The sequence below is a fragment of the Engystomops pustulosus genome, chromosome 6 (assembly GCF_040894005.1).
Source record: "Engystomops pustulosus chromosome 6, aEngPut4.maternal, whole genome shotgun sequence".
NCBI classification, from domain to species: domain Eukaryota; kingdom Metazoa; phylum Chordata; class Amphibia; order Anura; family Leptodactylidae; genus Engystomops; species Engystomops pustulosus.
This window is the reverse complement of record NC_092416.1, coordinates 28,627,888-28,641,340: the sequence shown is the minus strand read 5'-3', so window position 1 is coordinate 28,641,340 and position 13,453 is coordinate 28,627,888. Positions and strand designations below refer to the sequence as shown.

The 13,453-nt window shown below is 42.2% G+C and overlaps 1 protein-coding gene across 1 annotated transcript; it reads right to left on the bottom strand.

Annotated features, from left to right (window-relative positions):
* Positions 1-3,096: 3,096 nt before the first annotated feature.
* SDHB (succinate dehydrogenase complex iron sulfur subunit B) lies at positions 3,097-9,329 on the bottom strand. The gene is made up of 8 exons (XM_072155275.1): positions 9,170-9,329; positions 6,271-6,410; positions 5,821-5,906; positions 5,603-5,739; positions 5,258-5,374; positions 4,133-4,234; positions 3,689-3,811; positions 3,097-3,359 (listed from the first exon to the last, which is right to left on the bottom strand). Exons 1-8 carry the CDS (start codon positions 9,233-9,235, stop codon positions 3,282-3,284), a joined length of 849 nt encoding a protein of 282 aa, XP_072011376.1. The 5' UTR covers positions 9,236-9,329; the 3' UTR covers positions 3,097-3,281.
* Positions 9,330-13,453: the final 4,124 nt, after the last annotated feature.

Below are 13,453 nucleotides of genomic sequence, written 5' to 3'. Positions count from 1 at the left end.
CTTGCATTTCCACTCCCAGTGGACTGTGGGTGATGAGATCACATGGTGGGTGTGATGTCTGGACCAATCATTGCAGTTTGAGGCCAGGGATTGGCCCAAATGTCACAGGCACAACGAATGTGATGTCACCACTGAGAGCCCGTCAGGAGCAGGCAACAGCAGAAAGCACCTATAACCCCTTGCAGGTATTGCTGAATATCTTCCTACATTCACAACATGTGAATAACATACAATGAAACCTCATCCATTAGGCTTGTACCAAGTCTGCAGCATCTAATTGCTGAAACTAGGCCAGAAACCATACATTAAAAATCTGTATAAATTTACAAAATTCATAAATGTTGCATGTAGTTGTAGAGTCAGGCACCAGTGATTTGTGCAGCAGCTTAGACACCGTGCTGGCTAGATGCTTCGCCTACATCAAATATTATCCACTCAGTCTAATTCACTATTGTAACTACAGTGGAATTTCTTAAAATCTAACCCATTTGTGGCATGGTTCATCTGATAGCAGCAGACTTGTGATAGACACTGGTAAACAACGCCACCCTTCTCTATAGGCCATGTCTAGTATTGCAGCTCCTCTGCATTGACTCCAAACTATTCATCAATATGTTGTGAGAATCTAGAGGCGAGACCTGTCTCTGTGTATGATGAGTGTGTGGCCTCTCTATGTCCAGAGCGCGTTACACACGTCTGAGAGCTTCTACAGTCAAGAAGAGACTTTGAGTGGTGTAAAGAAGGGTGAAGTGTTTGCCAACAAGCGGTGGCTGCTCCTCACGCGGTCTGCTGGGCGCACTCTGTGGATTTCACGTTCCTGATGACACCAGCTCGGGTGAATACACAGTTAGGGCAAAACACAGTGGGGGCAGGAAGAGGGGCAATAAAACATGCAGCAATTAGATATATTGACCAACATTTACTAAAAACAGTCCAAACAGTACTATGTGCAGTTTGCCTGCGTAGTGTGCAGGGGGTGCCAGATTCAGGATTGCACTTTTTTGGGTGCACCTTTAACATGGGCTGTGCAACAGATTTCTGTCAGACTTTGAATGAGAAACATAGAGCATGAGCCGACCGAACACTAGAACACCCCCTCAGTGCAGTTGCAACACAAATGTGCAACATGTGCAAGCAAACTGGCGCACAGCCTGTAGTAAATGTGCGCCATTGTATTGGAAGGTTCCTTCTTCCATTTGTATTAGTTCAATGTTATATCTTTTATACTTATTGGTGGTGGTCTTTTATGTAACTTATGTAGACCCTCTTTTCAAATGTATAGCACCATGGAAATAGCACTATAGATATCAAGAGTGTTCTATGTAACCCAATGATCTCATGTGGCTGCAGAGGCTCCAAGATTTATATGTTCTGTGGACCCAACTGGCAGCCACTGACACAGGACAGCACTAGACTGTTCACAAAACGCTCTGGTATTCAGATTATTGGGTTCCTGCTCTGTTCCACCTCATGGCAGCCACCTAGGGCTATACTATATAGGGGTCCTGGAGTGGTCTAGCCAGTCTCTGGCTAGATTAGAACCCAATTAGAAATCTATGTAGAGAGCTGAAACTCAATGGGGTTTTTTGTCTATGTTTGGTGTTTTGGCGAAGTTGTGGTACAAATACTGTTTTGCAACTTTTCATTGCACCAAATAAACATAGGAAAGTGCAATGTCTCTTTGACATAGACCCTGCTTGCGCCAAATTCATTATTTGCATAGACTAGTTTTCACAATATGACTGAATTCATGATTTGCGATTTGGCTCAAATTTCCGTTTAGGTGCAAATTTACACCAGTCACCACCCAGGTCTAGGTTGCGATTTTGGTTGGGGTTGTTTGCGACTGTCGCAAACAAACCACACAGCAAAAACACCACCAGCAGATTTATCAAGGCTTAAAGCCACTTTAATGAATCTGACTGCAGCAGAGCTCCAAAGGCAGACATAGAACTGTCATAAGGAGCCGCTATAATGATAAAATTACCCCAATCTTTTCCAGAAACCTGTAAGATGTGTATGGAGGACTGGGCCAAAATCCCAAGAAATACAGGAAATGTCTGATCTCTAATTTGTTTCTGTACTAAATATTCCATTCTACTTATCTATGGGTTCAAATTTTATGTAATAAATTTCTAATTATTTAGAAGTCATACAACATAATTGCTGGACTTTTTTTCCCCCATCTCACAGTTAAAGTGTACCTATAATAAAAATTAGACCTGTCCCTACTTTGTAGGTGGGAAAACTTGCAAAATAGGCCAGGGATCAAATACTTATTTCCCCCACTGAAACAGTGTGAAGGATACATCATTGCCTCAAATATGATCATCTATAGCAGTGATGGCAAACCCTTAAGAGACCGAGTGCCCAAACTGCAATCTAAACCCACTTATTGATCGCAAAGTGCCAACACAGCAATTTAGACAGTAACTTATTGCAATCTTTTTGCTCCGTGCTATACCACAGCTTTCAACGTTACTGAGGAAACCAAAATTGTTCACAGAAGGAGGGAAAATTCAAATTGCCTTTGGAGCTTCCCTCGACAACCAAGAGCAGGAGCTTCGATGATAATCTGACCCTGTCTGTACCTTCTCTCCCTGCAGTCTCGGGTAGACCCGGATGCTTCACTTTAAAATAACACTCAGCGTGTCACGTCCTGGGCTACCTGGGCCTGCAGGAGTATCCCTTAATCTCCTATCAGGTGAATTCTGTCCTGGGGAAACAGCCTGAGTGCCCACTGAGAGGGATCAGAGTGCCACCTCTGGCACCCATGCCATAGGTTCGCCATCACCGATATATAGTCCATAAAGACCTTAAAGGGTGCTGAAAAAAGGTGTATCATATATTCTTCATTTCATAGTAGTTACATGACTTACTGATATGTATAACAACCATGTGTCCATCATACAGGCTGAATTATGGTAATATATCACAGACATCTTATACACTTATTACAATTTGTCAGTGACTGTACAACAGACATAAGGTCCATAGTAATTTCCAGAAGCACTACATGCAATGCTCCCACCATACACCTACAGACCAATTCTCCCTCCACATTTCTTAACATTTTACTGCATTAACTCTGCACACTCCCACAGAAAAAATCTTTAATATTTAGAAGTAAATAAAGAAGTGTACACTTTAGTAATTTAGTTCACTTCCATAAAGCGTAACACATTAAGCAGCACAATAGATGGATATCAGGATTAGCGCTGAACTCCCCTCAGGGGGAAGGGGCGGTTGTGCGTGGAGCTTCACCTATAGAGGGAGCCATATTATGCATGGGCTGCTTTCTCCTTGTAGGTTGCCATCATTTTCTTAATTTCGGCAATGGCCTTGCCAGGGTTTAAGCCCTAAAACAAGAAAGATGTGATTTATTACAGTGCAGGTAACACAGAAGATGCATGAGATACATCATGTCCTATACTCTAGTTACACCCCAAGAAGCATGTGCAATTTTACAAACTGAGGCAAGGATTCCAAAAGGTAACAATTGCATATCCATAAAATATCAGATATATAGATGTAACTCTATAGATGGACAACAGAGATGGAAGACCACTAATTCTGACCTCTACAGTATGGCTCCAAACGTTTAAGGCTTCAGGAAAAAGTGACATCTGCAATTCCCAATATATCTATAGGCAGACCACTGACTATCAGAGTGGGTTTAGGGTCTTACCTTGGGGCACGTCCTCGTGCAGTTCATGATGGTGTGGCAGCGGTACAGGGAGAAGGGATCCTGCAGCTTGGCTAATCGTTCCTCTGTGTAATCGTCTCTGGAGTCAATCATCCACCGATAAGCCTGAAAATCAGGAAGGAAATGATTACAAAGATGCCATAAAATCCAAAAACTGGGAGATCAGCCGTAAATTACATAAACTAAGCGGATTATTTAGTCACAGAATTCTCCAATGAACCAGACATGTTTGATGATGAAAAAAGGACCTGAATCTGAGCCCCGGTTTCTGCCATTGTATCACATTCAGAGCAGTTAAACCCATTAGTATTCTGGTCAGCTTTGGAAGTCAAAATGCAAAAATTAATCCTCACAAAAAGTAGTAGACAAGTATGCAAAATATGCTTACCCTAATTCTATGTCAAGTGGTCAACCGAAGCAAATTACCTGCATGAGGACTGCTGGACCCAGGTACTTGTCACCATTCCACCAATAACTGGGACAACTTGTGCTACAACAAGCACAGAGGATGCACTCATAGAGGCCGTCCTATTCAGACAAAAGATGGGGGTCATTCCTTGCATGGAGGACAGGCTAATATTACAACCCATGGATGATATGATAGTAGACAGAATCAAAGTACAAACAGGGCATACATGACATTAATATACTCTCCATGCAGCTCTCACACAATGCCATTCATCTGCGCTGTTGGAAGTAAAACATAGAATGTAACTCTGGGGCAGTAAAGTTTGTTACAGCATTGTCTTTCAAGGAGAGATGAATTTTAAAGGGACACTCCAGTCAAAGCTGATTGATTGAATTGTACAGTTCTGGAATGGAGGAGCATGCCTCTAGGTACTAGCAAGGTCCTAGGAATTAGAGTCCTTCTCCTCGCTTAAGGTCCCGCAGTATGGATTATTCAATGAACTAACTTTGACTGAAGTGTTCTTTTAAGTATCAATTATGAAATTATTCTACAAGTCTATAACAGGCTACTACACTACTGCAGTTTGAAGTTAAAATAACAGGCACCTGCAAATGAAGGAATTGCGGTCAGTTTTGATTGTGCCATCTGTTCATATTTTAAAAGACACAAGTTAAATAATTGTGCATACTCAGTATCAAAGGGGTTGTCCACTTAAAAAAAAAAAAAAAAAGTGATTTTTTTTGTGTTATATAAAGTTACACAATTTTCCAATATACTTGCTCTATAAATTCCTCAGTTTTCTAGATCTCTGCTTGCTGTTCTACTCATATATATAAAAAGCCGGGCACCTGTGTGACATCACATGACCAGGGTTATAACGAGCCACGCACCTGTGTGACATCACATGACCAGGGTTATAACGAGCCACGCACCTGTGTGACATCACATGACCAGGATCGGTTTCTATCCACAGAAAGTAAACAATGAAGCTTTCTGTCAAACGACAAAAAGCAGATATCTAGAAAACTGTGAGGAATTGATATATACATAAAGTATATTGGAAAATTGTATGACTTGTCACTACACAAACAATATCAATTATTTTCTCAATTTGGACAAGCTCATATTGCACCCAGACTTACTAGCTTGTCTCTATCCTCAATGGACTGATAATATTGCTCCTTCCCTTCTTTGGACTCATCCTTCTTCTTCAGATAGGGCTCTATGGATTTATACTGAGCGTAGAAGTTACTCAAATCCTTCAGAAGACAAGAAAAAAAATTATTAGGCCACTTGTCAAGTTTACAAACAGTTACATGGGCTTTGTGAAATATCAGAGGTTTGGCCAAGGGGCACCTAATGATCATTCTAGTTGCTAGATGCTGGTAGGATACACAAGAGTTTCCATCTGTTATTAGGGAGTTTACATTACCCAATTGATGAGTGAGCCCCTTAAGAAAACTTGTTATCACAGCTGAAGCACTTACAGGCACTAGATCCTTCACAACATACATGTGAGGAAGTGGGTAGATTTTTGTCACTTTATTTAAGTTGGTGTCAATCTTCAAAGTGCATGCCAGCGTGTTCCCACCATTAATATTCATGGCACATGAGCCGCAGATACCTGAAGAATTGAAGTAGTAGAGGTCAGTACAGATGCCAGGATAGCACTAGGCATTGCTATATGAATTGGAATATATCTCACCCTCTCTGCATGATCTGCGGAAAGTCAAGGTGGGGTCCATCTCATTCTTAATCTTGATGAGCGCATCAAGAACCATAGCGCCACAACTGGAGAAAGAAAAGAAGATCAAGCATTTACTGGTGAGAATAATGTAGCAATATCACTGTTTTACTGATTAGCCTTTATATGCATTAATTACGCTTGCTGTTATACGCTGATATACAACGAGCCGTGCACCTGTGCAATATCACATGACCAGGAACATAATGAGCCATCCATGTTTGAATAAAAATCCCATGATTTGTAAATTGGAATAAGATAGCGCTGTAGAACTACAGATTTGTCAATCTTTTGGTACTCTATAGGCCTGATGAGTACAGTAGTCCCTACTGCTGCAATACTAGTCTGGTATATCTAATCAGGAGCCTCAGGCAGCACATATCGCTGAGCTTCCCCAACAGGTTTACTCACGTATTCAAGTCAATCTCGTAGGTCTGCATGCGGGGCTTATCCCCAGGCTTGTCAGGATCCCATCTGTAAATTGCAAATTTCTTTATACGGGCTGCGGCTTGAGCGGCTGGTGCGGCAGCGGACTGAGCTCCTCTGGAAATCTGCAAATTTTTGGAAGAGAGGATATTCAGCAGACATCCGTGTATGTACAGATATGTGTTATGTGTTATGTGATGTGATCAGAAGTCCAGAATGACCGTAAAATATAATATAAATTGCATACTTTACATCGAGTCATACATACAACATGCCAAATGAACAGAGAACCAGTGTTGACCCTCGATATGTGATAAAAGGATCCATCGATTAGTAGTTTGAAATGTCGTGCTGGACAGTAACGTCACAACCATTTTTCACGTGACCCCTTGTAAGCACAGCTATACACTCTATGGCGTTTTGTCTGGCAAGGAGTAAAAGACTGCAGCTCATGTGAATACTTTGGTCCATTCGAATTTAATGACAGAAGCTGAGGGGGGAGGGGGAAGGGGGAGTTGGGGAGGGGGGTGGGGGGGAAGGGAGAGAGTTGCCCTTTAAAGAAAATCTACAATGAAAATCCATCATGATAAACCAGGGACACCAAGTCATAGATCCAGGTGCTGTGACTTTGGTCATCTTCTTATATTTGTTATACATAACCTCCTTCCTTTTAAAATCAACTTTTACATTTATGCTAATGAAAAGCCAGAGCCCCACTGTGCTGCCGATTCACATGTTGTTACATTCTGAAAGAGCACTTCCCCCTCCACCGTGTGCTCAATGCTGCCGACTTTTCCGGGAGGGTGAGACAACTTCCTGTGAAGCCGGAGCCCAAGCTTCTGTAACACGCCAAGAGCCCTTCTGTTTCATTAGAATAATATTAAAAGTTGATTTTAGAGGCAATGGATAATAAATATAGGAAGATTATCACAGTCACGGTGCCTGGATCTATGAGTAAGTGCCCCTGGTTTATCAAGCATTGACTTTGCTGGTAGATTTTCTTTAAAATAAAAACTTTTTGGATTGTTTTCTTACTGTTAAATTAAGTTGCCCAGTGGAAAGGTGTGACAGGTACATTAAACGGCTGACTGCAGATAAGCGGTGATGTGGCCACCCAGGCCTGACCAGTCAGGAAAGGTGCTGGCGTCTAATGACATAACCTTTGGTCTCAAGTTGATAAGTGAACAATACAAGTCACTTACTACTCTCTGCTATACAAAATTTTTCATTTAATGTAAAACAGACACAGAAAAGTGCCATTACACAGAGGCTACAGACATTCCCTTTAAGAAATATAAAGGAGACCACTGCTGTTACATCACAGCCACCACAATCAATTTTCTGTGTCAGCTTCACTCCTGCTTGTCCATTAGACACCCCGCAGTGTGGAAATTTGCAAAAAAAATCACAAGATCCCATTAAATATTTTTTCGCTCAATCCCCTGAACAAAGACCTATAGAAATCTGCACGAATAGTCATGTTACAGAAACAATCCCATTGATTATAGCTTTTACTTTCAAGGGACACCCCTTCTAGTCAACAGTTATACCTGGTATTGTGTGTATCTGTCATGCATTACATGTCTGTATTATTATCATATGAACACTGCAGTAGCCAGTCTGTACAGACAGAAGATTTCTGATATTGGGAAGGGGGTCCACACTCCTGAAAGAGGTCTATGGTCCCTTAAATGCCAATGGTGACATCATGATGTTATGCAATATCAAGTTATGAGGTAATGAAATGCTCTGAGAGTTTTGTCTTTCCTTCATGCGTTAGATATTGGTTTTGGCAGTGAATAGAAAGCCAATAGGGTTAGTTTTATCGTTTCAGGATTGGGCAGATGCACAAGTTTCTCTCTTATTATTACCCAATAATACTCCTCTCACTATTTGAGTATGAAATTTTCAGTAAAACGTATAAATAACTTTTAGGCTTATATAGTGTTAATAGAATCCAAATATTCATGCAAGCATGTTCTGTGCTTAAATAGCCAATTGAGCAAATTATAGTAATCTTAAAGGTAAGATAATTATCTAATCACTGGGGCTTATTTACTAAGGGTCGCTGATCTCACTTTCGTCAGACTATACGCTGTTTTGGGATTTGCGCAGCTTTGACAGGTATTTAATAGGTGTCTGCGCTGGGATTCTGTTGCATGCGACAAAAATCGGGGGGCGTGCCGCCTGACGATGCGACTGATTCGGACTGAGCGCGGGATTTAAGATTCAAATTGTGTTGCAAGACAATGCACCAGGAAGAAGAAGGTGAACTCCGGCGGACCTGAGCGGGGAAGCGACACATGCAGGATATCGGGTGCACACTCTTAGTGAATTGCAGCACAGAGGGTTCTTTATTGACACCACCTGGGTCCAGTCTTGCATAGACTAAGAATACAGTCTTCCTACCCCCAGTGTATGTTATGGCTGCTGGTCTTATTGGGTAACAATTTCGCTCTCTCCGTGCACTCATGACTGTCAGGTAGCTGGAGATGGGGTTGTTGCCCTGTTATGGATCTTGGACAGTACCAGAACCAGGCTAGATTAGCTTAGTCGTCTTGGTGGGCAGCCATATCGACCAGGGCACCTGCAGTCACTCATGAGGCCTGTGTATTTCTCAGCTTAGTGTCAGGACAGTATAGTGGTTGGTTAGTCCACAACGAGGAAGCGGGATAGATGGGTGAACATGGCAGCCTGGGCACTACTAAGTGATTAGCAGACATTACTGCACCCTATAGGGATAGGTATGGATGATGGGAGTCATATACAGGTGCACTTGCAGCCATGACGCCCCAATAACAGGGAATATAGTGACAGCACCTGTAGGCCCCCAGCCCACTCCCATACACATGAGCACAGTACCGCAGCGACTAATTTCTCTGACCTGTAGCGCCCCCGCCGTCCTCAGGACAGACCCGCTACGTCTCAAGGATAACACGACCGCCGCCATTTTTCCTTCTGCAACTTTCCACTCCTCCCAGTTCCCATAATACCGCTCGCGGCGCAGCAAAAGACCATAGAGACGACTATAAAGTCCAGAATTCTACGCTAAGGGCGGGTATAGAGCGGCCGTCCTTTCTGACCGCGTCATCTATGGAATTTCCAGGCCGCTCTGCGTCTGTTGTTTCGTCTCGATGGTGCATTGAATAACCTCTGCTGTCTCCATGGAAATAGGGCGGGCTCTGTGTGTCATTTGTTGTGTAACTCCAGAGTGTCAGCGGTGTTGTCCAATCAGGAGGGCAGACGGAGTATAACTATGTGTTGTTGTGTAGAGCTGATGACTGATGTGTAGTGCCAGCACTGGGGCGGGTGTGTGACTGTATGAGGGCAGATACTGAAAAATAAATCACTTTCACTATTAATTGTGTCAAAAGCCGAAAATTCTTCTCAAGAAAATCTTTTGCCGTGTGGAAAAAAATAAAATTATGCACAAAAAATGGTGAAACCTTGTGCTCTGTACATTACGTGGGCCATGGGGGGAGTTTATAAAAGATTGGTTTCTTTTGCACACATGAAACTTTTTGGAGGGTTGCTGCACAGTTTTTCAAGGAAATCTACTATAAAAATCCATAATGATAAACCAGGGTCATTACTCATAGACTCAGGCGCTGGGACTGTGATAATCTTCTCAGATTTGTTATCCCTGGCCTCCTTCCTTCTAAAACTTTTAAAATGATACTAATGAGACAGAAGAGCATTACCAGAGCACCTCCGTACTGCAGATTCAGAGGCTGTTAGGCCACGTTCACTCGATGCGTTGCCGTTTTTTCTCCATTTTTTACGCATTTGGAAAGAAGTTCATGTTTAATTTAAATGCACGTGTTTGTGGCCCTCCTGTCTCTATGTTGCGTTTTTGCCTTTGTGTTGCGTTTTTATGCAACTATTTGAGTTTTTCAAGGGTGCAGAAGACCTTTCATCTGATTTGGATTATAAAACGCATTTGCAAAATGGTCTTTGAGATAGCAGTGGATAGAGGAAGTGGGGAAGTGCTGAGGGAACAGAGGAGGAGACAATGTAACAGTCGGTGAAGCTACAGCAGGGAGGGGCTCTGGTAACGCCCCCAGAGCCCCTTTGGCTCATTAGCACAAATTGATGTAAATACACTCCACCTCTGCTTGCAGAAATCAACCATTTCTCAACATCATTCTTGTGATGTCTTTGACACAATTTACATTGTTCCCTCCAAAAATTCTCAGACTCTGTTTAGAAAGACAACATCTGAGAATGTTTTATGATGTTTCGGAGTTAATTTTTATTGTGTGCTGCAAGTTTCTAAAAGGCAAACTAAGTTTGGCACAAAAAGCACATTAAAAAACACATAGAGAAATAACTCAGCCTTTGTGTGCCTAATGGAGAATGCAGGGAGTTCATGGCGCAGAGGAACCTTTTGTTTCTATGATAATGGATGGTCGGGGCAGCATCACTGACATGGAAGACTGCGGTTGGGGTTGTCAAATGTGGCAGCCATAACTCCAGTTGTGACCCAGAGCTGCGGTGCCAGGGTCAGTGAAAGATGACTGTGAAGAGGGAAGGCATCAAAGGCTTCAGAAGCTGAAGTATGTGGCGCTGAAACAAGATGGATGAAGTGAAATGCTACAGACATCATTCCAGGAGGAGCGCTCCTAACTTTCCATCAAAATCCATCATGATAAACCAAGGACACTTACTCATAGATCCAGGCACCAGGTGGTAATCTCCTTATATTTGCTAATCATGGTCTCCTTCCAAAATCAATACTAATATTGATTATGCTAATGAGACTAAGGTGCCATTACCCTAAGTACCAATTTTTCACACACAGCACTTTAGCTGTGTTGGCCTGCTGTACATGTAGTGTAGTTTTCATCTTTTAAGCGTTCCTGTACAAAATCACCTCCAAAGTTGTATGCAGTTGAGGCAAGACAAGTCACTTTTAGAGGCTGGAAGAAGAGTGTTATTTCAAAGGCTCCATAGTACCTAGAATAAGCTTTTCGCATCAAATGGAAGAAATGAGTAGGATATGCATGAGTAGGATATGCATGGAGCACCAGCATATAATTAAACACCAACCTTCTACTGCATTAGATACACCCACAGGCTCTGGCATCCTTATGTATCCAGGGCCCATAATTCTACTGTGCTTTAGCTTTCAAGCCTTCAGGCACGTGCGTGGAGGTGGCATGAGTCGAAAAAAATTGCAATTACTGGTGGTTTACAAAGAATTGTGACTATTTAAAGGAAATTTACCACCAGGATCGAGGATTGTAAACAAAGCACACAGACATACTGGTGTGTACCCCCTCTGGCAAGGTCTGCTTTTCATTAAGCTTAATATGCCCTTGTACTTTAGGAAAAAAAGGCTTTAAAATTATGGAAATTACCCTTTGGGGCTCCAAGCTCTATTAATACTTTTGGAGCCCAGAGTCCCTCAGGCTCATTTGCATAATTTTTAAAGCTTTTCCGTAAAAAACAGGGCATGATAAGCTAAAAGAAGAGCAGATCGTTCCAGACGGGGCACACACCAGTATGTCTGTGTGTGCTTGGTTTACAATCCTTCATCCTGGTGGTAGATATCCTTTAAGGTCTTGTACAACACAAAACTGACAGATCTTTACTTGAGGTTCTGTGATCTACAGAACCAGAGATACAGACAGTTAAATACATAGTTTAAAATGTGAGCTGCCGATCAAGATCCAATTCCCTCCTATAACTCTGATTCTGAAGCTCACAGAACCACAGTTCTGATGTTACCAAAAGCATTTTACCAGGTCCAAGCGGACTCTTTTCAGCTCATTCTTTTGTTGTTGTTTTATTTATAGCAGTGGTGGCGAACCTATGGCACGGGTGCCAGAGGTGGCACTCAGAGCCCTTTCTGTGGGCACCCGGGCCATCGCTCCAGCACACCAGACAAGACCCAAAGAATCTTCCTGCAGTTCCAAGCAACTTAAAAGATGCTGCTTTCAGTGATATTTTAAAGTGACGTACTTGGCTACTTGGGACTGTAGGAAGAGGGAGAATGTGTAGAAAGGGTTTAATTATATTTGGAGGACCTCCTGCTGGCCCCATGATTCTCTGTGTACAGAATGACACTGCAAAGACGCTACAATGATGCAGATTTTCCCTCCTTCTTTCTACTATGTTGTTGTCCTCAGGCCAGTATGATTGAATATTGTTAAAGAACAGGCAGCAATAAGTTACTGCTTTAATTTTTAGTTGGAACTTCGCCATAAATGAAGGGAGTTTGGGGTTTCAGTTTGGGCACTTGGACGCTAAAAGGTTCCCCATCACTGATTTATAGGCAACAGGGGGAGATTTCAGACAAAAGAAGGAATACTAGAAAGGATATTTCATAACATAAATGGGGATACTATTGATTTAGCAGAGTAAAATCTGGTGACAATGCCCCTTTAACTGAAGTAAACAGGACACATTGTCAAAAAAAGCACATAAGGCTTAGCTGTTCCATCTGATTTTATGCGTTTCCCCAAATGTATGAATCTCACCCCCCTTTGATAGCGGTCATCTCATCATTTTTTATCAGAGGCTATGAAGTGATGGATGCTGGTTGATTGACTTTGTGAGGCTCTGTGATTCTACCAGGACAGGAAAACGCAGCATCTGAAGCCTTAGGGTTCATTCTTACAAATGTATTTTATCCATGAGACACAGACTGTATGGTGACCACATTTCACGGACGGCGCCATACTGAAAATATGATAGTATAGCACAGTTATCCCACAGGTATTCAGGGACTCCCTGCAATGTTATACATAATGATCTTTGACTCTCATACTATAAGCAGCACTCAGTCTGAAATGCAGCCACGATACAGCCAGGCTGAGTATGTTTGTGTGAATAAGCCCTAAGAGAAAGTAGGTCCAAAGCTGCAGATGCAAGTGACGGGTCCTTTGGTTTCCTAGACTTCACTTCAATTGTGCCAGTACATTATAATATGGAGCAGTAATCTTTACATCTTTCCTGACTAGCCTCAATAGCGCAAATCAGTTTTCAGTATTTTATTATGTTTTTGGGCATCAGATAAATTATTGTTGGCGCTGCATGAGATCTTTATATGCCCCACATTGCAACTATTATTATAGGATGATATTTAAGGTTGATGCTGGGGGTTGTAGTTCCACAAGTACTTCTGTAAGTACTCTAATAAATGCAGACGACAAGGAGGTTTTAT